Raw genomic sequence first — 27,564 nt, 5'->3', positions numbered from 1 at the left:
GGACCCTGACACCCCAGGGCAGGCTGACCCTGAGGACACGTTCCCCAGGGCAGGCTGACCCTGAGGACACGTTCCCCAGGACACCGTGCCCATTTTCCTCATGGCAGCCCTTGCTGTTGTCCCTGGGTCCCTCAGCATGCTCAGGAGTGCCCTTCCCTGGCAGCACACCCAGAGCAGGCCCTGTGGGCAGCGCTGCCATGGGCTCTCTCCTGTGGGAAGGGCACTTTCCTCCCTGGGTGCCAGCTCCTGACAAGCTGTGCTAAATGCTCTTTTCTGGCCATGACAGTTCTCCTTCCCAGCAGCTCTCAGCCAGAGAGCAGAGGCAGCAGCAGAAAGGGACGTTGCCAGGCCTGAGCATTCCCACAAAGCCAGCAGCAAGAACACTTCTGAGGGAGAACAGGGTTGTTAACAGGTAGGATCAGCTTTCCCTTTTTTTCCCTGTGGGGATCAGCTTTTCCTTTCTTCTGTGTCTGCTGGGCAGCCAGCACTGAGGGATGGGATCAGGTGCATCCCTTGAACAAGGACCCCCATTTCCAGCCTGGTGGGGATGCAGGTGGATCTCTGGGATGCTGACAGAATCCCTGCCCTGCTCTGCCCCACACAGCCCCTTTTTCCCTCTGTCCTGGCTCATCAGCCCAACAGCTCCAGCCTCTTTTAATCTAATCAGGCACCATAAATGCTGCTGAAAGTTAGCAGGGAGTGGTTTATTCAAGCAGCTGAGTTTCTTGCTGTGCTCTTAAATTTTCTTCCAGCAAATGATGGGCTCTCCCACCCATATTATTCATTTTATGTGTTGAATTATTTTAGCAAATAACTCTTGGTCTGCAGGGTACCATAGACAGTTAACTGAGAAACTTTGGTATTCAAAGTGATTTGTGTGACACATGACTCATATAGTGCAGTTTCTTCTCCCAGACTGGGAGTAATTATTAAAAAATGTTGGGTGGAGACACAGACAATACTGTACTAATTAAAAGTTTGCATTTTACAGGTTGTTTTGGCAAGTAATCAACTGTAAAGTTGATGAACAGCTGATATAAATACAGTCTCCACATAATGAAACCATATTGGATGAAATATTCTTATGAATATTTGTGTGTGTGGTTTGTTTTTTTCTGCTACTTGCCTCTCACCTGGTTTACTTCCAACTCTAAAAGTGTGTATTAATTCTTATGCAAGGTTAGTAGTGTAGCTGGCAAATAAATTTGTTCTCTGCTTGGATGTTAAACAAAAGTTAAACCAGGCTTCTGTACAGAGATTTTAGGACATGAGGAACAGTTGGCTCTGAAATGATTTATTTTCCTGGTCAATCATACTAAAACCTTATGCTTATCTTTGAGAATTTTTCAGCATCCAAAAATCCCCAAATGGATAATGTAGAGTGGTGATAATGAACATTCTGAGAGAGAAATTTGCTAAAAGTGGCACGAGATATACGAATACACAAGAAAACTAACACATTTTAAAAGGGTCATGTCTGTGTTGTTGAGATAATTTTCATTACTGATTGCGAGAAAGGCTGGAAACGAAAGTTTATTTTCTCTTACTGGAATCTGAATGATTTAGATTCTTACTGGAATCTGAATGATTCCAGTAAAAATGTAAATGATTCATCTAAATGAAAATGAAAAACCCCATGCAAAAAAAAAAAAAAAAAAAAAATTAGTCTTTCTTGGAGCAAATGGCACTGAAAAATTATTTTTCAGATGGAAAGAATGTACTTTGATACAGTATCTAAACACCTCCAGAATTGCTGTGCTCAATGAAACCACGGCAGATACAGAGAGCAGAACCTGGCCTGGTCTCGGGGAGCAGAATGACTCTGAACAGCCTGGCCATACAAAATCCATTTTAACTTTAATTTCCCATCTATAGGATGGGTAAGACTAAAAGTAAATGTGTGACTGCAGCAAGACCTAAGGAACAGAAAGCTAGCACACCAAACACAGGAGGGATAAATTATCTTTTTCCTTTGCAGTGCTGTAGTTTTGTGAGCAGGCAGAACATTATTAAAAGAAAACAGCCTTAGCAATACTTACTGCAGCCTTTCAGGGGCCACAGAGGGCTGTGCAAACCCGGGCTGATAAAGCTCCTGTGTCTCTGCAGGCAGATAAAAACCATGGTCTGTCCCAGAGCACTGAGATGTGTCTGTGGGGTCCTGCCAGGGACCAGAGTGACAATGCCCTCAGGTTCTGCTCTCCCCTTCCCTCAGCTCAGAACGGCTGCCCACGGCTGTGCCCAGCTCCAGGGCAGCACCAGGACATGTGCCCAGCTCTGTCCTCTGCTGTGTCCCCACTGTGTCCCCACTGTGTCCCTGCTGTGTCTGCTGTGTGTCCCAGGTGTGTCCCCATTGTGTCCCAGCTGTGTCCCCACTGTGTCCCCATTGTGTCCCCATTGTGTCCCAGCTCTGTCCCCACTGTGTCCCCACTGTGTCCCCATTGTGTCCCCATTGTGTCCCAGCTCTGTCCCCGCTGTGTCCCCCACTGTGTCCCAGCTGTGTCCCAACTGTGTCCCAGCTGTGTCCCCACTGTGTCCTCACTATGTCCCCACTGTGTCCCAGCTGTGTCCCACCTGTGTCCCCATTGTCCCCACTGTCCCCACTGTGTCCCAGCTGTGTCCCCGCTGTGTCCCAGCTGTGTCCCCGCTGTGTCCCAGCTGTGTCCCAGCTGTGTCTCCCACTGTGTCCCCCCTGTGTCCCAGCTGTGTCCCCTCTCTGTTGTTACCTCTGCTCCCGTTCCCCTCCGTGCTGGCTCTGCCGGGGCTCCCATGGGACAGGGGCTGAGGGCACCCGGTGACAGCAGGAACTGGGGAGGTCCTCAAACCCCAGTGACCCGAGAACAGCTGCCTAAGGAAATTGTGCAGTTTTGACAGTTTTGACTCAGAGGAATCTTTTTTTTGTTGTTGTTGTTGTTTTTCTTTTTTTAAAATTCATTTCCATTCTCAGCTGTTCCGTGTGTTGGGGCAGAACTCGGTGTCTCTGTGTCTGTCACATGTCCCAGCAAGGCACAGCAGTGCTCTTTCCTGGGAACACTCTGCTGCTTGTTCCTTTCCAGGTTCCTGAGCTGATTTCAGCAGCCTCGTGCCTGGATACCTGGGGCTGAGTTCTGATTGTCCTTGTGTCGATTCTGTGCATGTGAGAAGCAATTTCCAGTGATGACTGAACAGTCTGGACTGCAAATGCCTGCCTGAAAACTGATTGGAAAAATTACATTTTCTACTTGGGATGTACCTCTGAATGAACAGACACTTGAGCAATATTTTAAGCAAACTTGCTTCTTTAAAAATATCGGTGTAGTGAGAGCACTCGTGCTGCATTTGGTGCTGCTCAGTTCTTGGTGTTGATACTGCAGCAAGGTATAAGCACAGGTGAGGACATAATTCAGCACTTCTCCTTTGGGCTCCTCATATTTTCTTTCCAGGGAAAAGGAGAATTAATTCTAATCTGAAATGGCTTTGTGATTTGAGCTTAAGTTTCTGGTAGGCTTGGGAGAAGTTTGTTAATAATTGTTTTTCTCTGTCTGTTCACTTCACCAGAAAGTTTCTCCTGGATGATGCAAAATACAACTTCACCTTATGGGTGGATGGAGTCCTCAGCTAAGACAGATTTGTGTTTTGGAAATGAAGAAATTTGACTATTAAAGAACTGTAAATACTTGCTTTGTATACCTTGAATGTTTATTGCCTTGGAGCCAAATTGTGCTCCAAGTCTTTCTGTTATCTCAGATACAGAACGGGGAAGAAAACGAGGGAGGCAAGACCTGGTTTGGTGTTTTTTTTTTTCAATTTTTCCTTATTTTTATCTTCTTTTTCTTTTCTTTTTCTTTTCAAAGAAGCAAAGCCACTCTCCAAGTCAGTGAGTGACAGCCTGAGCCTAAAGAGGGGTGAGCAGCAAAAATGGAGCAAAAATGGACCCAGGAGCCCTCCCAGAGATCCTGACAGCCCTGCCTGCATTTCAGTGAGTGCCCTGCTGGTTCAAATGCTGCAGTGAATCCTGAGAGGAGGCAGAGTGAGAGCTGAGGATCAGAAATGGATGGTCCAGGAAGATTTTGGTTGTGAACAGAAAGAGTGAGGAAGGAAGATCCCTTTTGTTCCTTGCTGACAAATCTGACTGAGTTGGGAGGTACTGTCAGAGAGTGAAGCACTAAGGCCCAAAACCTCAAAGGTGCAAGGATTTTTAACCTCTGCTGATTTCTGTCATTGTCTAGCTAACTTTCTCTTAATATGAATTTCTTAAAATTAAAACTTCCATTAAAAACCTTCAAAAGCATATTTGCAGTTTGGGGGGTTCTGTCTGTGCTCCTGTATGATTTGTATCTGATAAAGAATGGATACAATTATTTATTGAATGTGTTTTTCTGGTGTAGGTCCAGATTCAATTTCCTGTTCACAAACACACATTTGCTTGGCTTAGATCTTGATTTCCTTTACATAACACCTGCACAGCTCAGAATCAGCTCTGAAATTGGCTTCTGTTAGAATTCAAGAAAACCTCAAAGAATCTCTGTTCCTGGGGATGTCTGGGGGAGATGGGCTGATGGATTGTGCCTGCTTGTCCTGCATTGTTTTGGTACCTGTAGCCTTTTCTGGATAGTGTTAATTTAAATATGTCTGGGGATCTGAAACTCTTCTGTTTGTGGAAATGAATCCCTTACATGATCTAATAGAAGAAGACCTGGAGAGTCTGTACAAAACTGTGTAACTTCCACATAGGTCAAGAAAGTCCAGGACTTATTTTTAGGTGTCATGTCAAAAATCTCACCCAGGAAAATGAGTCACCCCAGAGGGGCTGCTCCTCCAGGTCACGTGCACAAGCTTGGATTCCTATTCTCATTTTTAATCAAATAATTTCCCTGTCAATCTGTAGTAATCTGGCTTTTATCTGAGTTCCTTATTTGTAAATCTGGTAATTGAGACGCAAATTAAATATATGTTAATGTTTCAGTTACTGGAATGTTCATGGACCTTAAGGAAGGACTATTTTTGGATAGATAAATGAATAATTCTTGAATGGCTTCTGTTGTTGAACAGTGCACTCTTGAACTGAGGGTTGTTTGCTGTGGATGTGATGGAGATAAATTAATGTTTTGGAGTCATTAAAAGGAGCAGTGACAGTACAGACTTCCTTCTCATCAGATTGGTGATGCAGCTAATTGTTGTTTTAGGGGATGACTGTTTTTCTGTGCCCAGGCTGGTATGTCCAGCAAGAAATCCCATCTTGGTCAATCTGCTGGCCTTGTGCCCAGAAGGGAAGCAGAGGTTCAGGTCTGTCAGAGGCACACTCAGCCTGAGGGGAGCTTTAACAGCCTTTCCTCATTCCCCACTCTCAGCAGGGCACAATCCCTGCTCTGCTCACTGTCCTTGATCGTGTTGGGTGTCACCACAGAAGCTGCAGAGACACCTGAGAGTTGATGAGAGCCAGTTTGAAATGGGACACATCCAAAGCATGAAGCACTGAAATGTTCTGGGGCTGCTTGAGCTTTCTGACTCTTTCTCCTGTAGTCACACAATGCTTTACTTTCCCTGAAGTATTCCCAAAATGGATTAGAGCCTTTAAATAAGGAGTATTGTCCAGTCTGCCCATGCATAAAGCCTTTTACTTCATGTACAAATATGTCAGTCCAAAATACACCAAGGGGTAAAATGTGCTTAAGCACAGTGCCCAGTATAAACACAGCTGCTGAAATATTTGTGATTAAATTATTAAAGCAATTTTTAGATTTTGTTTCATAGCAAGTAAAAATATCATCACAACCAGAAAATTTTGGCTTTCCCTCAGTTGTTGACAGCATTAATCACATGGAGTTTCAGGTCCCAAGCCACTCTGCTGTAGCTTTTTACAGCCTCTGGTGCCTGGGAGCAGGGTGTTCTGGTGTTAGGGACTGGGCTCAAACCCACAGGCAGAGTTTGGGGCTTGGCACAGAATATTCTCACCTCACCATTACTGTCACACACATTCTGTGCTCCCTGCTTTAGAGCATTCCATTTATCACAATCAGAAATCCCACAGTACCTATGACTGCTGCGATTTATTTACTTGGCAGATGTTGCAGGGGTGAAGCAAACAATCAAATGACAGAAAATCTGCTCTTGGCCACATGTCTTGTGGTGACAGTTGTCAAGTGCTTTTGAAGCAGAGCCATGGTGGGGGTTATGTCTGGGTTGAGTGCAGCCCTCCTGCTCTGAAGGGAGCTGATAAGATGGGTGGGATCACCCTGCACGCATACTTTGGAACTGCAGACATTTCCCCCTCTGAATTCCTTGTCCAAGATAAAGAGGAAGATACCTCCCATCTGGATTAATTATTGATAAAGGCAGATGTTGAAAATAGTGATGAAGTGCCAGTGTTGCAGACAGGCAAAGAACTCATTCCCTTCTTTGCATCCAAGAGCAGATTCCAGGGATGCTCAGGAGTGCTCCCCCGGGCAGGGACTCTCAGTGACATTTTTGCCTGGCTGTAGATCCAGCTTTTCCCCTTGCCTCCTCTGAGCCAATTTCCTCTCTCTCATCCCAAACTGAGGTGGCTCAGTGGGACAGAGGTGCAGGACCCCCCCTGCTCCCCAGCACCCCCCTGTGATGCTGTTAGATTTTGGGGGAGCAGGAGCACAAGAGAATCCTCCAAAAATTATTTGCTCATTCCAGCGCAGAAAGGGAATATTTTGGGCATCTTGGAGGTGTTTGTGATCACTGAAAAGATTTCTGCAGCCTCTCTGAGCAGCTTTGCTCCCTACATCAATGGTGTGCACCTTTCAGACTGGCTCTGCTTTGGTGCTTCCCCTGCTTGGCTCAGCTCTACAGAGCTTGGCTGGAGCTGCCACGGGGTGTTCCAGAGTTTGGCCAAGCTGAAAGAACACGAGGCACAAATAAGAATAATGTATTGAAGAACTTTCTCCATTTCCCCTCTGCTTCCACATAAATCCTGAATATCAGAGAGGCCTCCTAGCAGAGATCTCCAGCTGAGCCTCCTCATTAAGGAAAAGTCCCTCTCCTTTGAGGAACCACTTGCAATAAATATGATGTTTTAACAGTACAATGTAGCTGTGTTAATAGCAGGTAAGATTTTTTTCCCCATGTTTTTCTTTAACAAAAGCTCGGGAGCAGAAGTAGCTGTGTGGCACAGGAGCATCGTGCCCAGGTGCCCATAACTGATATTTACTGCCCCAATCTGCAGCAGAGAAACCCTGCCCAGCTGCCTGGGTGTGCTCATTCCTTTGTCCAGAGTGTTCTCTGGGGTAGCTGAATGCATCAGTGTTTCCTCTGAAAATTAACCTTGTGGCAGATAAAGAAAGCATGCACATATACATCAATCTCTTGTTTTCTCTCTGGGCAAGTGGCTGAAAAAGCAGGGTGTGTCTGGATAGATTTTGTTTAGTGTTCTGTATTTTTCTCCCTTTTTAGAACATCTCATTCAAATGTCAGTTCATTCTTCTCAATTTCCTGCCCTTATCCAGCAGATCCAGCAGATTGTAGACCAGGCTTAATTAACTTTAAGACCTTTTATGTCCATCCCTATAGTTACAGTCCTTTCCTGGAACACTTCCATTGTATTATCTCCATGTGTTATGAGATGATGCAAATGATATTTTTACTGCTCTTGTGAATTTACAATGAGTCTTCCAATAGTTTTAGTTACAGCTTAGCTCTTGTCAGGAAAACTCCATCTTTAAATCAAAATAAAACTAGGGCAGCAAATTTCCTCTTTAATGTGCTGATAGGGGAAAGCTGGAGAGCCTGAAAATGCAGGCCCCAGACACAGGGAAGTTTAAAGAGATGAGGAAAGCTGTTGTAAGTTGTGTGGATCTGTTTCTATTTGGGAGTGGTTGTGATTTAACAGAGATTTTTCTTAAGCTGAGGTGGAACTTTTCAGAGGCTGTGTAATGGAACATTTATTTCTGCCACAGCTCATGTTCTAATCACAGCCACTGGAAAGCCCTTCTGGGGTGAATAAACCCTTTCTCTTCATCTGAAGAAGCTGCAGGTCAGTCCAGATTTGGCAGGTGATGCAGCTCATCACTTCATGGCAGGGAAATGAGAAAATCTATTCCACAGAGAAATGTGTCCCTTCCTTCCTGTTTGGGACTGAAGTCATGTTCAAGTGTAATTTAATAATTCAGTATCTGTTCTAATCCCAGTCTTTTACCAAAGCTGCTGCTGGCAGCTCCAGGGTACAAAGCAGAGGTGTTTGTGAGATGGTGCTGCAGAGGATGGAGCTCTGTGATGGTTCTGCCCCTCTGGAATTCACATTTCTCTCTTTGTAAAATGTACCCACAGCAAAAAGCATTCCAGCTCTCCTGCTTTCTGCCCTCCTTTGTTCATTTGTGTGCTGGGTGAGTGTCTGGAGTGCCCTGACCATCTCAATGACACTAAAATGTGCCATCCTTGTTTATGCTTTATGAGAGCCTAAACCCCCACATTACCAGCACTGAGCAAACAGCCAATATACACAAATCCATTGCAGCTTTGGGCTCCTAGAGGAGGTGCTGAAAACTCTGATACATTATTATTAATATTGATTGCTTGGCCTAATCCTAACATAGAATCACAGAATTGTTAAAGTTGGAAAAGGCCTTTAAGCTCATCAAGCCATGAGTAAACTGATTCTATTGCAGACAGACCATTTGTATGTGAAGGATAATGACAGCAAAACCAGAAAGAGAATGCAAATCCCTTCTGGATTCAGGTCTAGGGCTGGAGGTAGAGGCAGGGACCATCCCAGGACAGAATGGAGAAGCCAATAAAGCTCTGTGCCAGGGGGATTTGCTGATGGGGCTGAGCCCATCCCAGGAGCCCTTCCCATCAATGGCAGGATTTCCTATCCCTGGCAGGACAGCAGCAGCAGCCCTTGGTCCCCTCAGGCCAAGCACTGGAAGGAGGCTTTGTGCTCCCTGAGGGTTCCCAGGGCACAGATTCACAGCAGATAGCATCACCAAAGGAAGGGGAACAGGAAGACTGGAGCTACCAGAGCCTGGCTTAGAAACGTGGACAAAGGAGTTTGGTGGAAGTGGAATTTCCCTTCGCACTGCCCTGCACAATGAGGCCACGGGCCCTGTGTGCTGCAGGAGCCCCCCTGGCCCTGCTGAGCTGTGCCAGGGGTCAGGGACCTGCAGGTGGGGCTGGAGGGACAGGGATGCAGGGAAAGGACAAAGGCAGAGGTGCCGCTGCTGCTCTGTGGCCTCACAGATGTGTGACACAAGCAGAGGCCTCTGCTGCCCCAGGCTGTGCCAGGGGATACTGGGGGAAGTGGACAGGGACAGAAGGGTCTTGGTGACAACTGGGACAATAAAAGTGGCCTCTCTGGGGATCAAAAATGAAGAATTTAAAACATGTTTGCCTTTCTGCCTACCTCTAGCTATGATGGTGTTCTATAAGTCCTTGCAGTTCAGGCAGCAGTGCTGGAGCAGAAGAACACTCTTTTTTCTTTCTGCTACTCTTTGGGAAGGTACCTATGCCATTTCCCTAGTTTGTGCTGGCCTTTCTTTAAAATATCTGTCATTTTTCACAATACCTTCTGGGCTTTTGTGGCTAATTCTTGATAAAGGTTTCAAATGCAGCTGCTAATCTATTGTAAGAGTTTTGCTCTCACACAAAAATACTTGTCTGCAGAAAAGTCTTCCAGAGTCTGTTCACCTCTTGACCCCTGGTCTATTCTCAGAGCACCAACACTGGAGTGTAGGCAGTGCCATGGAGGGATAGGCTGCCCTTGTGCCCTTCTCCTGTCTTTGCCAGCCCTGGAAATTTCAGCTCTTGAGCTGCTCCAGGTCCTGTGAATGTTTTAATTAGCACCTGGGAGGGCTGGGCCCCAAATCCCCCTGCCTGCCCAACAGATGTGCACAGCAGCACAGGCACAGCTCAGACCCATGGCACAAACAGCTTCCCTCCCTTCCAGGAGATGACAGAACTCAACATATTCAGCAAAAGCTTGCATTCAAAACACAGCCAGTTCTATTCTTATTGACAGTTCTGAAACTCTGATGCAGATGAGTGAAAATCAAATGAAAGGGGCTAATTTGTATTCCTGCACTCAAGAACTGCAAACAGGTTCTTCACAATTTATTATTGATTTTTCATATTCCAGGGCCAGGCTTGCTGCAGAATGCAGGAGGGGCAGTGGTGAGGGGTGTGGTGAGGAATTCATTCTGTGCAGCCTCTGGGGCAGCTCAGGTGGAGCCCTGGGGATGGTTGGAACCCCAGGAAAGGGCACAGGGAGCTGGGGCACAGCCAGAGACAGCCCAGAGCTCAGCAGGGAGAGCCAGGCCTGGGCACCCCTGAAATAGGAGGGGATAAAAGCCCTGGGGTTCCTTGGCTGGATCCCTCCTGGGAGGCAGCAGCTGGGGCTGTTCTGTGCTCCTGCATGGGAATAAATGCCTTTATGGAATGAGACTGCCATGGGAGAGCTGGGCTGGGGCTGGGCAGGAATCCTGGTCTGGCAGAGGGTGTGTGTTGGCTCCTGTGGGGTCCTGGAGCTGGGAAGGGGCCCCAGCAGGGACAGAATCCTGTCTGACAGAGGGTCCTGTTGGGTCCTGGAGCTGGGAAGGGGCCCCAGCAGGGACAGAATCCTGTCTGACAGAGGGTCCTGTGGGGTCCTGGGGCTGGGAAGGGGCTGCAGCCCCAGCAGGGACAGAATCCTGTCTGACAGAGGGTCCTGTGGGGTCCTGGGGCTGGGAAGGAGCTGCAGCCCCAGCAGGGACAGAATCCTGTCTGACAGAGGGTCCTGTGGGGTCCTGGGGCTGGGAAGGAGCTGCAGCCCCAGCAGGGACAGCCTGGGGTGGGCCTGGGGCAGCCTGGGTCCCTCGTGGAGGGCTGCACAGGGCAGTGTCCTGCAGTGGTGTTCATGCCTTCAGTTCCAAACCATGCCTTCAGTTCCAAACCATGCCTTCATTTCCAAACCATGCCTTCATTTCCAAACCATGCCTTCAGTTCCAAACCTTGCCTTCATTTCCAAACCATGCCTTCATTTTGCCCTGGTTTATCCCCAGCATTTCTTGGTGTGTTTGCAGGGATCTCGACAGGATCCCTGGGGGCTCCTCAGCAGCACAGCTGGTGGCCCCTGGCCATGACAGGGACACCAGCGTTGGTTCTCTGTGTTTGCTGCCCCTGCATGGCCCTTGGCAGAGCAGAGCCCTGAGGGAAGCTCACAAAAACCCTTTTCTCCTGGCCTAAAGGAGTGTCCAGCTCTGCTCCCCAGGCTCTGCCCTCCTGCAGCCCCCGGGGCTGTGTGGGAGCTGCTCTGCGAGGGTGAAATGGGCACCTCTGTGCCACCAAAGCTCAGTCTGCACCAACAACCCCTGTCTGCTGTGCCCAGGGCAGGAGGGGAAACCACTCACACCAGGGCTGAGCTCTGAGGGGTTGCAGTTTGTAAACTCACGAGGATAACAAGGGAAACCCATTTGTAAAAAAAAAAAAGAAGACACCAAAGTAATTTCATGCCCAAGAAATTTCTCACTAATTTCTCTTATTTTCGTCTTGGCACTAACATTGGAACCTCTGAATTAAACTTGTAGAATGTGAGCAAAACCTGGAATTATGATGGAAATACAATGAAGATTCCTTACAGAAAGCTCAGCTGCCAGAAATAATCAGTTATCTTGATTATGTGAACCTCTGCTCTTTTAGAAAACAAAAATTATTTTCTGGCCTGATTTAAACCTGTAGTTCTGTCGACACATACCCAGACAAGAAAAGAGAGTTTTATGAATTTTTTTTTCTATCTTGAGTTTGAAATATTAATGTAACTAATTGATTTATGGAGGGACATGAAGTCCTTTGTTCCATGAATGCTGTAAATCAGAGCAGTTTCTGAGCCATGCCTTGTGATTTTTACCTCTATCCTGTTTTCAGAGCCGTTTCCTCAGCAAGGCAGGATGTGAGGCAGAGCTGGCAGCAGAGCTGTTAACCCTGCCCTGCCTGTGAGCTGCACCTTGCTCAGGGACTCAATTTCAGTATTTCAGTGCTAACATTTGTTTTAAAAATGCGTAAAGAACACTCTTGTGGTCTTCTGTTAAAGAGCAGAGCTTTGGGAAATGCTTCCTGTTGCACTGCAGTGCAGATGTAACAGTCTGAAAAATAACCCAGGTTTGTGGCTTTGTGGGCAAAGCAGGAATGATTTTTTAATTGAGTTTATTCTTTGCTTTCAAATTAATTTGTTTTATTACTTGTAAATTCCCACTCTTCCCTCTAGCACACTATCATTCTAAGGCTTTCCTATGCTAAATGCATCCTGTGTCCTTTTCCCCTGTGGGTCACCCTTTATTTAAGGATAAAACACCTCCTGGAGATACCAGGGATAAATTTCAAGTCAGCATTTCTGTGATTTGTTTCTGCTATATGGGTTGTTGTTACCAGGCACCAATTAACCTTAGATGAGAAGCTTTTGTAGATCTTTGGAGCATCCTTGCTTTTGTCTAATATATTTTCCTGCATGAACATCTATAATACTGTGTGCTTTTACAAATGCTGATCTAATGATTTATATTCACAGGAGGCAGGGACACATTGATTAACTCTACCTTTGTTAACTGCAGAAACAGCCAGCTTGGAATGTTTGTGGGAGCTAAGAATGGAAGAGATTTTCTCACAGAAATTCATCTTCCTCCATATCTTTTTTCCCTTGCATTTCTTTCCTTCTTTTATCTCTATTACAGTGTGACAGCCAGCATGGTGAGGTGCTGTGCACACTGACAGTCCCACTATTGCAGAATGGATTTCTCACAGAGAAACCAGTATCACTTCATCTCATGCAGAAATGCTTTGTCTCTGCAAGCTGCACAGCGAGCTTGTTAGTGCAGGGACCTGCTACACCTGCTCTAGCACAAGATAAAAGCCTTTCCAAACAACTTTTTGCGTCGAGCCACTGCTCATAAAATAACCCATCAGAAAAAAGATGAGTCTTTGTGAACCACTGAGATCAAGGAACCTCTGGAATAAGAATTGCTGGTCTTTTAGGACAAAGTGTGTAAAACCTGGCACTCCAGAGTTAGGGTGTTAAAGTACCTGGGACATTTGGGAATTAGGAGACCACATCCTTGACCTGGGTTTGATAAACTTCCCTCTCAGTTTTGAACAGATATGCCAGAGCTGGCAGGGCACACCGTGGCTGTCACCTCTGGGCTCTGGGCACAGGAAAGCCACCCACCTTACAGACAGACCCCAAATCCACCCCAATAAAACATTTGCATCAAATCCCAGCCTAGTGCACCTCTGCTCACTGCAAACAGCCCTGGAGCTGCACCTGCCCACACCAGGAGGGAAATCCCTTCCTAAAGCCTTCACAGGTGCAATTGGCAGCACAATCTCCACCTCTTTTCCGTTATGAATGAACATTGGCAACATGATATAAATAGTACAAAACAATACCCAAAACCCCGTGAAATGTATATACATATATTTTAAATAATCTGGGAATATTATGGTACAGCCCAACAGTCAAAGCAGTTTGGAAGTGTCCTACCTATAAGAATTTTTATGCCTGGAAACCAAAAAGGTAGAGCCCTCCTGTTAATGAGACAACAAAGCCAGAGATTTCCTCTTCCAATGTGAATTGTTAACAGCTCTGCTGTTTGTGCTTAACTTGGCGTGGGTGCCACCAGTGTATGACCCAAAGGATTTGGTGGATATGTATAAAATTCACAGCCCATTTGCTGATATTTCTGAACTTATTTAAGACATTAGAAAATAATCTGGGTGGAGGTAAAAAAACCCTTTGAAATTAACTTAATGTCTGAAGGACAGAAAATAACATTTGTCTCTTACCCGAGTCCGAGGTGGCCGAGCTTCATTCTGGTACCAAATCAGGCAAACTGAACCCAACAGAATCCCAAAATGTGAAGCAGAATACAGAAAATGAAAATCAAATAGAAAAACGCACTTCTCTTTTAGTGAAGCAATACTGGGAGTGTTCAGCTCTCCAGTGTCCAAGGTTTTCCAGCTGGGAGTCAGCCTTTTCCCATCCTGCATCCCGGCATCCTGCAATTGTTCCAACTCTTAGTGGCCAGGGAGAAAAGGGAGTGGAGGAAACAAGATAAACTTAGCATTATTGCTCTATCTACTTATTTGTTGCTGACCCTATGAGGGAACTGAATAAAAGGAAACTGGCTCTGAGAGAAACACCAGTGTTTTTCTGTTATTTGCTGTTGTTTTAGAGAGAGTTTTAGCAGCTAGCAAATATCTGAGAGGAACTTTTGGTGACTGACTCTTGATCAGCACAGACCATGCTGCTTTGCACAAACAGGGCTTTCAAAGCTGTTTGGAATTGTCCTACCTGTAAGAATTTTTATACATGGAAACCAAAAGGGTAGAGCCCTCCTGTTAATGAGACTGGGCTCCTGCTGAGCTCTGCCCGTGCTGGGTGTGAAGATGAAATGTCACAGTGTTTTTCACAGGTAACCTGAGGAGCAAGGCAGTGTAGGTAGGCCTTTCAGAAGGAGAAAATATTCATAGCATCTTGAGTATGCTGAGTTCTAAGTCTGGAGATCACTCAGGGTGCTCAGGAGGGGAAGCTTCAGTGTTAAACTGAGCACAAGGGTGTAGCTCTTGGCACTGTGCACTACAAATGAAAGAGGATTTCTTTTCCACTAAATAATGCAGAAGAAAACTGAGAAGTGCAGGGCTTACTCAAAACACACTCTTTGGAACCACTTATAATAAATGTAGGCAAATGTTCAATGTATCTTAAGTATGACTTTAATAATTTTAATTATTGAATTAAATTTTTAATATTATTCCACAGTTAAATACTCTCTTGCCCCTATTTGTCATTATAGTCCAGCACAGGTGGTGGGATTGATTTCCTGCCTTGCCAGAAGGCTGAAATTGGTCAGATTGTTTCACTTTTTCATGCTGTACAGCATGAAGATGAATGGCTCCTGAAGGAATTTGTTATATTAATTATTTTAAAAAAAGGACACATTTTTCAAAGTCTTTTGTGAGGAGCTCAGAGAATCCAGTTTCCTTGCAGGAAAATGAGCTGTTCAATAAGCTGTGTCACTGCTGGGAGAGGAGATGCTGATAGGGGTTTTCCATCTCTCTGGGCAGGATGCAGCCCCCTGATAACGTGGTGCCCACAGCAGACCCAGATAAAGGACTGACCCTTGCAAGTGGCTCCAGCTGCATTTCCAGCCCCTGGTGCCTCTGCTGTCCTGTGTGGGGCTGGGACTGAGGGTGACATTCAGGAAAGGAGGAGGGAAGGAGTCATCCTCTGCTCAGAGGGAAAAGAGGAGACCCCAGGGCTCTCTCTGTGTGCTCAGGTTGTCCAGGTCTCTTTCAAAGCCTGCTAAATTACCTTCCTATTATCTGATTTGCTTCATCTCCCCCAAAGAGTTCAAGGTAAGAAGTGAAAAAGTTTCTAAAGGACTTTTCACATGCTCTGCTGCAGAGCTCGATAGAAAACTGGAAACCTTTTCTAAGTTTAAGAGGAAGACACTTCCACTGAAATATTGAGAGACCTGATTTACCATCTCAAACCTTCCCATGATGCTTTATAGATTTCATAGTGCTGAACTGGCTCTTTAGGTTTCCTTTCTGGCTATGAGGGAAGGTCCATTGAGATTTCATGGAAAGCAGAACCAATTCCAGCAGCAGCAGAACTGATGGTTCAGAGTGCCCTGTGCCCTCTGGCTGGTCCCACACATTTGCCCTGATCCCTCCCAGGCAGTGAAAGTCACCACGTGAAAGTTTTAAATGCTGGCAAACAGATTTCTTGTAGATCTCAGACTTTCAGACTTTATCTTTGTGACCAAATCATAAGACTGGAAAAATTCCTTGGTGGCTCAAGCCTTTTGCAATCCAGAGGGTAATGCTTCAAAAATATTATTAATTCACACTGCTCTGCTGATGAGAAAAATCCTTTGCATGATCAGACAACATTGGCAGGCATAATTACCTTTTAGTTGTGTAATTTTGGGTATGAAATATTATTTAACAATCCAGCTGGTGGAATAGAAGGGAACAGGTGAAAAATGAATTAGCAGACACTGTCTGTGTGCCTCATGGATGGAGATGGTGGCAGAGCAAAAGGAGTGGTAATTTTTTACTTGTCATTTCATGGTGTTTTCCTGCCATTCCCATCTCCAAATGACATCAGGCCCTTTTCTGTTCAGCTCTGCAGTATGAGTTTTCTTCCATGCTATATCCAGCTGCCCTCACTGGATCATTTGCTTCTTTCCAGTGCTTTTCCCACAGATGTTCATTAGCTGCTGCTCTGGGGCTCTGTGGCACCTGGGTCAGACATGTCTGGTTTAGATCAGCATCTCTTTCTGTGAGAGTTCAGCCTGTGTTATTGAAATGCAGGCTGAGCAATTTGCCAGACTAGTAAAGTTTAAAATAGTCCTCCCTCTCTTGAATGATGGGGTAGAACTCAACTTTGCTTTACAGGTGCTTGTGCATAGTTTGAATTTGACATTCCTGGGAATCTGAAGTAATAACTGTCATCCTGCTGCTGCTGAGAGGAATAATGTGTTATAATGGGCAGAATCACAGCCCTCCCTCAGCACATTAAATCTGCTCAGTCTGGCTGTGCTCACTGTGCCCAGACACCCGGGGGGTTGGTGTAAGTTACTGGGTTGGTAAGTGCACAGAATGAACGTGAGATTAAAGCACCTTTCTTCAGAATTAGATTCTCTCTGTGGCTGAGGAGATTGATCAGGAGCTCCAGTTTCTCTGCCTGCTGTGTTCCCAGCAGGGCAGCCTGACTCCTGGCTGCAGCTGGCTTCAGCTTTGTGCTGTGCTGTTTGTTCACTGTCTCATCTGAGCAGGGCTCTGGGAAGTTCTCCTCAAAGAATTCATGGAAAAACATAGTGGTGGGAACAAGTTCATTGTTTTCCTAACCAGCAAAGTGGATAAAGCAGCCCTGTACTTTTCACTAAGTGAGAGTTTTCCTTTCCTTCACAAGTAATTTGAGTTATGGTGAAATTCCACATGATAAATAAGCCCTTCTTGATAAGCACAATCATCAAAACCAGAGACAGCTATTGAAACAGCTGCAACTAATAATCTTTTAATTCTCATCCTTCTATCTCACTAGGGAAGGGCTTTACCCTGGCCAGCACAGCCCAAAAATGCTTTTGTAACATTTTATACAAGTTAGATTGAGGTGTCTGTCCTGCTAATCCCAGCCTGTTACAGGCACTGTGCAAGGGAAGGTGTGCCAGGGTTGGGAATGCAGGCACAGCAGTGAATCCAACTGTGTCAGGATTTTTCTGACCAGTTAGAGTAGGGGAGAGCACAGGCTTTCCTTCAGTTATAAAAACAAACCCCAAATGCTAATTTCCAGCAGCTCAGCTAATCAGTGCAAAACCCCTCCCATCTGAAATGTGCAATTGTATCTGATGGCTGTCTGCAGCCTCTCTGGAAGGACCATTACCTGAAGGTTAAAAAAATAACAATTCCTGCTCTGTGTGGAAGGCATAATCTCTGCAGCACGTTGTGTTATTATTTCTGTGCCTTTAATCAGGGCAGTGCAATGTGCTCTTAGTCATTTCCACTTGGTCACTTGGTTTCCACTTGGTTTCCTTTCTGTCACAGCCTGAGGTGTGCATCCTGGAGCCACTCTGACTCAGCTTCCTCTTGTCAGGGTTTTTAAACAAAGCAACGGAGCTCTGATTTGTTTTTAATTTAAAGTGTATTTTAAAAAAAATACAAAAACTGCTGAGGAATTTCAGTTAGAGCTAGTGGAATTGGGTGTTTGCTGGGAAGGTGTGATAGCATCTCTGAGCTGTTTTCCAGAGCCCTGTTCTGGCTGTACCACACTCATTTCACTGCAGCAGATCTCTCCTGGAAGGGTCAGTCCCATGCTCCTTAATGAGACCTCTGCTTCATACAGACTAATGACTACAGGGGTGTTTCTTAAAATGTTCAGCAGGGAATGGTCCCAAATGATATTGTTGCCTTGTTTGGAAATGGCAGGAAAGAATAGATGGTACAAAATGCACCCATATTGCACTAACACTGTATAACAGCCTGAGCAGAAGCCATAAAATGCATCACTCCTGAGCTGAAGGAAGGAGTCAGGGATCCCTTTGATGTGCTCACTGAAGGCACAATCCCCAGGGGTTTGGAACAACAAGGCTGTAGCCTCACAATGGATAGCACAAACCTTTACACAGGAGTCCAGTGGGAAGAGCAGGTCAAGTGTAGAGGTGAGAAACTGATAAAAAGTTTTCTACAAATGTTTTTGATAAACAATCTTCATTTCAGTGATTTTTTTTTTCACCTGAAGAACATTCCTGTTTTAACTGGAATACCCCTTAGAAACCCAAACCAAGGCAATCTGTTCCTAAATGAAAATTGTCACCTTCCATTCATGAACTCAGTTGTTTGGTTGTTGAAGCAGCCCAGCTTTCAGCTCTGACTGCTGGTGGAAATGGAAGGCTTATGTCTGGTGTAGAAGAGGTTCTCTCTGCTATGCAAGATCTGAAAGCAGAGGAACATCCATCCATCTTAATTTGGGTAAGTCTGCAGTGCAAACATTCTTATGTCTGTGGCATTAATTTAAATAACTCCAGAGGCAGAGTGTGCAGGGGATGGTGTGGAGCTCCTGGGGCAGCAGAACTGCTGAGGTTTCCCTCCGTGAACCCCACCTGCGCTCACGTCCTGGCTGTGAGGGATCAGACAGGACCAGGGCTTTGATGGCCTCTTCCCTTTGCTTCCTGCACTGTTTACACAACTGTTTGCCCATCCTGGCCCTGGCCTTCCCACGGCATTCTGCCTGTTGATGGCTCAGCCTGAAGCTCCTGCATTCAGCACTGGGGTGAGCAGGGGCACAGGTCCCTGCACCCAGCAGTACTGGCTCTTTGATTGTCCTGCTGCTAAATATCTGCTAGAAAGCTCTAAAACAGAAAAAGATTTTTAACTGGGTGAAATAATGTTGATTTTTCTTTCAAGGAAGTCTGACACCTAATTTTTATTCCTCTCACTGTTCTATGAAAGCTTCAGGGGACATAAAAAGTCAGATTATTGCTTGAACTGCAACCTATATACTAAATAACAATTCCAGGCAGAGAAGAGCTGTCATCCCAAAAGCTGCAGCACACAAATAGCTCTGCTGTGCTGGGATTCATGTGGCTACTCAAGTGCAGAGGCAGTTTTATCTTGAGAGGAAGATTATACAGTAGTGGGGTGAGAAGAGCAGGGTGGCACAGCAGGCAGGTCACACACTTTGTGGGTTTGCTTTAGGGCTGCTGCTCATCCCACTGTCCCTCCCCCTGTAAAGGACCAGAGAAGGGATGTGGCTCACTGGGCTTTGTTCAGTGAGTGCCCATAAACAGTTCCTGAAGGGAAGTGGTGTTTACAGGATGTGACATGGCCCATAGCTCCAATGCTTTCCTTGATGCCCCTTCAAGGCTCTGGGTTTTCCTCTGTGAGCTGTCTGAGCCCAGGTGATCCAATCTCCATGTGTGCATCCCAAGGGAAGTCATGGCACTGACCTTGGTGTGTCCTGCTCACAGCCAACCTCCTCCCCTGGTGTCACCACATGGGGCTGTGGAACACGAAACACACAAGAACACACAAACAAACAAAAACACAAAACCACAAACACACAAAACCACAAACACACAAAACCACAAACCCACAAAAACACAAACACACACAAATACACAAAAACACAAACACACAAAACCACAAACATGCAAAACACAAACACACAGACAAACACACAGAAACACAAACACACAAAAACACACAAAACCACACAAAACCACAAACACACAAAAACACAAAAAACCACACAAAAACACAAAGACAAAAAACCACAGAAAACCACAAACACACAAAACCACAAACGCACACACAGACACAGAGTCACAGAACCAACCTTTGAGGTTATTGAGTCCAACCTGTGACCCAACCCCACCCTGTCACCCACAGCATGGTACTCAGTGCCACATCCAGTCTCTCCTTTGACACCTCCAGGGACAGTGACTCACCCACCTCCCTGGGCAGCCCTTTCCAATGCCCAATCACCCTTTCTGTGTAGAAATTCTTCCCAATGTCCAGCCTAAACCTCTCCTGGTGCAGCTGAAGGCTGTGTCCTCTTGTCCTGTCACTGTTCCCTGGGAGCAGAGCCTGAACCCCCCTGGCTGCCCCCTCCTGTCAGGGAGCTGCAGAGAGTGATGAGGGCTCCCCTGAGCCTCCTTTTCTCCAGGACAAACACCCCCAGCTCCCTCAGGGGTTCCTCACAGGATTTGTGTTCCCAGCCCCCCTCCAGCCTCGTTGCCTCCTCTGGATGCTCTCGAGTGTCCCAAAGCCCTTCCCAAGCTGAGGGCCCAGACTGGACACAGCAGTTGAGGTGAGGCCTCAGCAGTGCTGAGCACAGGGGAAGGATGATCTCCCTGCTCCTGCTGGCCACACCATTCCTGATCCAGGCCAGGAGCCATGGGCCTTCTTGGCCACCAGGGCACTCTGCTGGCTCAAGTTCAGCCTTCACACACTCACACTCACACTCAGTCTCTCCTGTGCCACAGCCATGGCCCTGCCCGCTGTGCCAGCCCAGCCGGTGTCCCCTGGCTGTGCCCAGCTCTCTCTGCCATGTGTTCCTGATGTTTCCTGGCTGGGGGTGGCAGGGACACCCTGTGACCCGTGTGGGAGCCGGGCTGGGCTGGGCAGTGCCAGCTGTGGCTGCAGCTCACACAGGCCCCGTGAGGCTCCACAGCCTCTCCACACAGGCCCCACTCCCGGGCTGCTGCCCCCCATCCCAAGGGGTTCCAGACGGGTTTGTGCTGCTCAAAGGCAGTGAGGGAAGGAGGTGATGATGTGCCTTCTCCATAGCTGTTGGAGGTGATGTGCCTTCTCCAAAGCTGTTGCAGGAGCTGAGCCCTTGCCAAAAGCAGAATGGAGAGAGCTGCTCTGGATGAATCCTTGCCGAGGGCTGCAGTGTGAGAGCCAAGGCACTAATGCCTTGTAAATTGGTTCAGTGACTTTTACTCATTTATTACCCTCCCTTTATCACACCCCAGGCCCAAGCTGCCAGTCCTGCTCCTGCTGCCAAGGCCTGTGCAAGTGCAGATGGTTTAGGAGCCCCAGTGCCACCCCCTGTGCATTGTCCCTGTGCTGCAGTGGGCTCCGTGCCTCTTTAGCCACTGAGTGGATGTGTGAGAGCTCCTAATGGCTTGGAAACCAGTCAGGATGGATTTCTGCCCCCAGCCATCTGTGTGCAGGCTACAGCAGGCAGGCTTTGCCTTTATTTAAACTCTGCAGGCTCTGATGTCTCCTCTGCAGTGAGGCTGCTCTGATTTGTGCTGCTCTGAATTTAGCTGTTGCACGGGAATGTGGAATGTAAAAGTTTCAGGCTTTCCCTAGAACTGATAAAATAGCATTTGATTTTTAATGCTGTGTTTATAATTGCATCAATTGCTTTCTAGCTTTCAAGTGCAGGGGCAGTGCAAATCAGATGGAAACCTGAGGTTTTGGGTTTGGGTATTGTAACTTGGAATTTTGGCATGAGGATGTACCCTGCAAATAGTCAGGGAAAGCAGTCACAGACCTTGGAGGGTTCAGTCTATAAAATGCCAAATTTCAGTGACTGATCTCTGCAGTGCATTGGAGAAATAATTTTTAATCTTCTGTTTACCTGTGAATTGCTCACTTTGAGGTATGGGGCTGCTCCCCCCAGCACTGTGAGCTGTGAGGATCTCTGTGCAGCTCTGCAAACTGAGGGGGTAATACAGGATGAAAAATGGGGAATGAATAATGAAAAATGCAAGCTTTAGGAACTAATGATTCATACTGAAATATATCTGCCCTGGACAGTTTTCTTTTGCTGATATTTCATCTTGACCGTACAAATGCTTATGCTGTGCCCATCCCTGTGCACTTTCACAGAGATTAAAAAGAATGAGAGCTGGTTCCTTACATCCAAACAGAATCTCGAAGGAGAGAACATGTATATTTAAAAGCACAATGGAAAATTTAATGCAGTTAAATCCTTGCTTTGACTTCTCAGGATTTACATTAATTTTGGAAATTCAGAGAAAAGGAAAATGATTGATTTTGCTAGTTTGCAAGGATTGTGCATGAACAGCTCTGTTAGGATCTGTCTTCCTGACTGCCCCTGAAAAAGTATGTAGCAAAATTAACTTATTCTATAATGATGGATTTACAGTAAAAAAGAGGAAAGAGAAATGTTTGTGAAATACTTCAGGCAGACTTGCAGCCATTTTGACTTGTCCCCGGTTTAATGCAGCAGAAAATGATGCTGATTTAACTTTAATAATCTGTTTTGAAGAGAAAGCATAATTTTAAAACACTTGCTTTTCAAAGCCCCCCACCTTTTACATATTATTTGCACACTGAGTGCAGTATTTTTTAATGGGCTTTGAGTACCTATGAAATAAAAGGGGTGATAATTAATATTATTTATACTGCAGAATAACTCTGAGCCTCTTCTGAAGGGCTCCTGAGGTTAAACCAGAGAGACAGGACCTGAATTCAGGTGGATGGGGTGGCTCATTCAGAGAGGTCTAACCAAGACCCTTCCCTCAAACCCAGGTTTTGTGGCTGTTCCTTTGCTCTGAAGCTCAGGAATCCATGAGGATGTGGATTTTGGTGTGAAATAGCCAGGTCCTGCTTCTCTTTTTCCTCAAAGCAGGCTAGGGTGGAATGGGCTATTTCAGCAGGAAGGATTGTCTGTCTTTGGCCTCTGCAGCGCTGGGCTGAGAGCTCATTAGAAAAGCTTTCTTAAGACACTTCCAGTGTTTCCTGCCCATGTTCAGATGACAAAGGAAGGGGCTCTCTGGAAGGATTTTGTTGTTTCCTCTCGTGACCTTGGCCGGCAGCTGCAGGTGCGCGGCAGCACAATGGGAAACGCCTTCTACGTGCTCCCCTCACATCCCAGAGGCTGCCCTGGGGGAGCTGGCATGGAAGGGAGACATTCAAAAAGGGGATTTGTTTTCACAGTGCCATTGAGGCTAACAGGATGGGTACCCAATGGCTGCATTCGTGGGCAGGCTGAGGTATTTAATACACTACAGGAAAGCTTGTAATAGAGTCAGGTTTCTTATGATAAATCACTTTATTGGAGCAGACTTGATCTCTGATTATTACACATGTGCAAATATAAACAGCTTTCATCAAAGCAGTTGTGCAAATCCTGCACTTCACTATAATTATATTATATTATATTATATTATATTATATTATATTATATTATATTATATTATATTATATTATATTATATTATATTATATTATATTATATTATATTATATTATATTATATTATATTATATTATATTATATTATATTATATTATATTATATATAAAATATACAAGACAATATTATATATAATTATATATAATAATATATAATAATATATAATAATATATACTATATGATATATAGTATATAATGTATAATCTATAATATACATTTAGTATTAATAGTAGTAGTAGTAGTAATAGTAGTAGTAGTAATAGTAGTAGTAGTAGTACTTCTTTAGTGGCAATTGGCCAGTGCAGGTGTTGAATTATATGTGAAAGTTTTATTATTGTTATTATTATTATTAATACTATTACTACTACTACTTCTAGGATGAGTATTATTTTGATTTAACAGCCTGGAAGTAGAGGAAAATGAAGAGCAACTGTAGCCACAGAGTTGGACTTTTCAGTAAGGGCTGAATGCATCACAAATCAGGCAAATGAGAAATTCCAGGTTTTGTTTTGGCTTTCCAGACAAGAGACCAGGTAGCACATGACAAATTGAGCCTGCTCTGTCGTGTGCCCTGTTAATACAGATGCACAAATAGAGTTTACATCATAAATTGACCATTTGTGGAACAAAAAGAATTCAGAGGCGGAACAATTTTTGCTCATTGTGCTGCTGCTGGAGGGTCAGACAGTCTTGTTTCTGTAAGGTTGTGTCTGTCAGCAGGAGCAGAGTGGCTGCACGCAGTCTGTGGGTAAGGGGGAGCCAAGAGGTTCCTTGGCTGGTAGTGGTGGGACATGCTGGTTTGAAGGGAATTGCTGGAATTAAACAGGTGGTGAAGGTTGGATGATTGCAGATATCCCTGTCACAAAGCTGACAGTTTGTGTTTTCTGTTGCTGTTTGGGGATTCTCTTCTCACCCCTCCATTTTTCAGCCAGTACACTGCATTCCCTCCTTTTTCCTGCACTCAGCATCCTTCTCCTGCTCTTCCTGCAGCCCCTCAGGTTTTACTCTTGCCCAGTTTCCCCCTGTGGCACCGCCAGGTTGCTCTGTTCTGCAGAGCTGTGCCCTCAAACCCCTGCAGAGCAGGAGGGAGCAGCCCCTGCCATGGGCCAGGGAATCTGGGAGATTGAATCCAGCCTTCCTGCTTCCCTGGCTTTCCCCAGCCACAACAGATATGGCCTGCTCAGTGCCAAAAATATTTCCTGATGGGATGTGCATGCCAAAAGCCTCCTGGCTGAAGGGTGATGTAGGGTTGGTCCTGGTGCTCTGTGTTTCAGGGCCAAACCACCTCTTCTCAGTTTCACCCCAGCTACAAAGGTGCAGTGCTTCAAACGATGGTGGGACCTGCTGGGACCATTGCTGAGACCATTGCTGAGAAGGTTTATTGTGATGGCCAGGCTGGAACAGGGCCCTGTTGTGCTGAATATTGTGCAAATAAAATCTTCAGGCCAGCCTTGGCCTAGCAAGTGCTCATTTCTCCTGCTCAAGGCATTGGAGGCAATAGGGCAACATTTTGATCAATTTACCCTGCTGTAGCTTAATTAACTTTAAAAGTGATTTTATGTTAAATTCTGTGACTGAGTGCTGCTGAAAGGGTTGTCCAGCACTGGGACTGAGGAACTGGAGTTTCAGCCTGGAGCAAAGGAGGCTCAGGGGCCCTTGTGGCTCTGCACAGCTCCTGCCAGGAGGGCACAGCCGGGGGGTCGGGCTGTGCTCAGGGCACAGGGACAGGAGCAGAGGGAACGGCCTCAGGCTGGGCCGGGGCAGCTCAGGGTGGGCACAGCAGGAATTTCCCCATGGAAAGGGGGCTCAGGCCCTGGCAGGGGCTGCCCAGGGGGGTTTGCAGTGCCCATCCCTGCAGGTGTCCCAGGAAGGGCTGGAGGTGGCACTCAGGGCTCTGGGCTGGGGACAGGGTGGGCATCGGGCACAGCTGGCACTCCGTGGGCTGGGAGGGCTTGTCCAGGCTAAAAGATTCTGGGATTCTGAGCAGGCTGCTCAGGTCAGAGCTGGAGTCCCCATCCCTGGAGGGATTAACAGCCATGAGGATGAGGCACGTGGAGACATGGTGGCCCTGGCAGTGCTGGAAAGGTTGGACATGATGATCTCAAACCTTTTCCAACCTAAACAATTCTGTGATTCTGTGAAACAAATATGTCTCTGAATAGCTCAAATGTTATTTCCTACTGATTTTCTTTCCTGGTTTTTGTGGGTCATATTTCTTCAAGGATGGCTTAGACTTTTCATTTTGGATCCTAATGTGTGACACAGAATTGTGTAACAATACAGCTTACTGTGTGCCCCATGGTGGGAAGAATCATCCCATTTCCTTGAATAGTATTGCTGGAATGAGTCAGGTAATCTGAATTCTGGCTTTAGTCTTGGAGGTTGATTTGCCTTGGAAGTGTATCTTTTGAAAGTAGTAAGAACTACAGTGGTGATTTTAAAGGCTTTTTATCACCACTTAAAATCAACGGCTGCTTTCATTTTCTGGAAAGCAGAAGCTGACTTCTGGTTTTAATTGGATTGGTAACATTTTGCTGTATGCATTATGTAGTGTGAGCTGCTTTCTGTTGTATAAATGATGCAAACACACAAAGAACTCCATCAGCAGCCAAAGAGAGAAAACCACACTGGGGGTGCTGCTGGGGTGTGTTCAGTGACCCTCCAGGGTCCCTCAGGGCTGTCATGTGTGTGCTTGTGCCAGGTGCTGCTGCCTCATCCTCCTCTGCTGGTAGGGATGTGCAGGGCCAAAGGATCTCTGAAACTCAGGACAGCAAAGTCAGGAACTGTGACAGTGTTCACAGGGTTCTTGGATGAGAGAAGAGACGAGGACCTGACTCCATGTTTCAGAAAGCTGATTTATTATTTTATGATATATATTACATTAAAACTATACTAAAAGAATAGAAGAAAGGATTTCATCAGAAGGCTGGCTAAGAATAGAATAGGAAGGAATGATAACAAAGGCTTGTGACTCAGTTCTCTGTCCGAGCCAGCTGACTGTGTTGGCCATTAATTACAAACATCCAACATGGGCCAATCCCAGATGCACCTGTTGCATTCCACAGCAGCAGATAACCATTGTTTACATTTTGTTCCTGAGGCCTCTCAGCTTCTCAGGAGGAAAAATCCTAAGGAAAGGATTTTCCATAAAAGATGTCTGCAACATGGAACACCCCAAATGCAGCTGGGAGTGGGGTGCTCTGCTCCCTGCTGGTCTCCCTGTCCCTGTCCAGCCCACAGCGACACTGGTTTGGCTCTGGTGGTGCTGGGCAGATCCTGTGTCCCAGCTAGGATTTCCCAAGGCAATTTTTGCACACTTATTGGATTAATTATTATATGTCTTGTCCCCTCTCCTTTGTCACAAGAGGAGATTTTTACTGAAGAGGAAACGACCAACACATTTCTCAGCTCCCCGAAGACATTCAGTGAAACCCACCACACACACACGCCACCTGTGTGCCACTAATGCTCTCAAGCACACTTTGAATAGAATAATAGGTGGGAAAGGGAACTTTCTTCTATCTGAATGCAGTAGTTCTGGTATGTTTTGACCCATCTATGCTTCTGTTGAAAGGATTTCCGTTGTTGCAGAGCTTGGGACAGGAAGCACCTTGTGTTTGCACTTTGCTGAAAGAAGGTATAGACTGTGGTAGAATGGCAAACTTGTACCTTTGTACTGGGCTTTTCTCTTTTGCAATTGTTGAGGTTTTTTTCCATGCCTCAGAAACTGGCTATGGGGGAAACAAAGCAGAATGCAAGGAAAGGGAGAAAGTTGTTTTTCTGTGTTAGTGTAGAATTTTAATACCAATGCATTTTAGAAACAGGAGATCTTGGAGGAGATCCAAGATACCCTTTGCTGTGTTTATCAGCTTCCTCCAAAAGCTAAGGGTTGTGTCCCCCCTTGCCCATATCTGAAGCCCCCTCCTGAGGAGCTGTTGTCTCAAGATAAGGTAATCACCCTGTGTGCTGATAGGACTTCAGTGGGCACACCCTTCTGCCTGGTTAGTGTCTCCTCTGTGACTGTGACATCTGTCTCTCCTCATTTCTGTATTTAATGACAGCTTAAAAAAATTATCAGCATTGGCCCACTAAAATCAGTGATGGCAGATTAAATAACAGATTATGTAGGTTAGTGATACATGAAAATCAACAGTAGCAGAAAGATTTCATCTCTAGGGCTCAATTTTTTTCTGTGCCAGTAGTTCAACAAAGCTTCTAGGCCTGAATTCCAAATGTGCTCTGTGATTTTGTTGGGTATTAACAGCCTGAGTTCTAAACTGGGTTTGTTTATGTGCACACAGTGCAGGAGTGATGCATCTCTACCCCCAGAGATGAAAACCCTGTGCCCTGAGCTTTGTGACCAGTCCCAAACTCACAGCTGGACTGACAAGAGCCAAATCTTCGATGGCCAGGGCATTTCTAGTA

General features: G+C 45.9%; 1 protein-coding gene and 1 long non-coding RNA gene across 3 annotated transcripts in view; one reads left to right on the top strand and one right to left on the bottom strand.

Annotated features, from left to right (window-relative positions):
• CDH5 (cadherin 5) overlaps nt 1-13,933 on the bottom strand; it is a 30,472-nt gene extending 16,539 nt beyond the window's left edge. Inside the window, exon 1 of the mRNA XM_063167596.1 lies at nt 13,747-13,933. Within this exon, the coding sequence (XP_063023666.1) occupies nt 13,747-13,772 (26 nt within the window). The 5' untranslated portion in view covers nt 13,773-13,933. The remainder of the gene's footprint in view (nt 1-13,746) is intronic.
• LOC134424025 (uncharacterized) lies at nt 336-4,337 on the top strand. 2 transcript variants are annotated; one of them, XR_010029304.1, is made up of 3 exons: nt 336-412; nt 3,054-3,645; nt 3,831-4,337. It is a non-coding gene; the product is annotated as an uncharacterized LOC134424025 (long non-coding RNA). The 2 variants fall into 2 exon arrangements; XR_010029305.1 differs by having other exon boundaries at nt 3,054-4,337.
• Nucleotides 13,934-27,564: the final 13,631 nt, after the last annotated feature.

The sequence above is a fragment of the Melospiza melodia genome, chromosome 13, assembly GCF_035770615.1.
Source record: "Melospiza melodia melodia isolate bMelMel2 chromosome 13, bMelMel2.pri, whole genome shotgun sequence".
Classification (NCBI taxonomy): domain Eukaryota; kingdom Metazoa; phylum Chordata; class Aves; order Passeriformes; family Passerellidae; genus Melospiza; species Melospiza melodia.
This window is presented reverse-complemented; position numbering and strand designations above follow the sequence as displayed.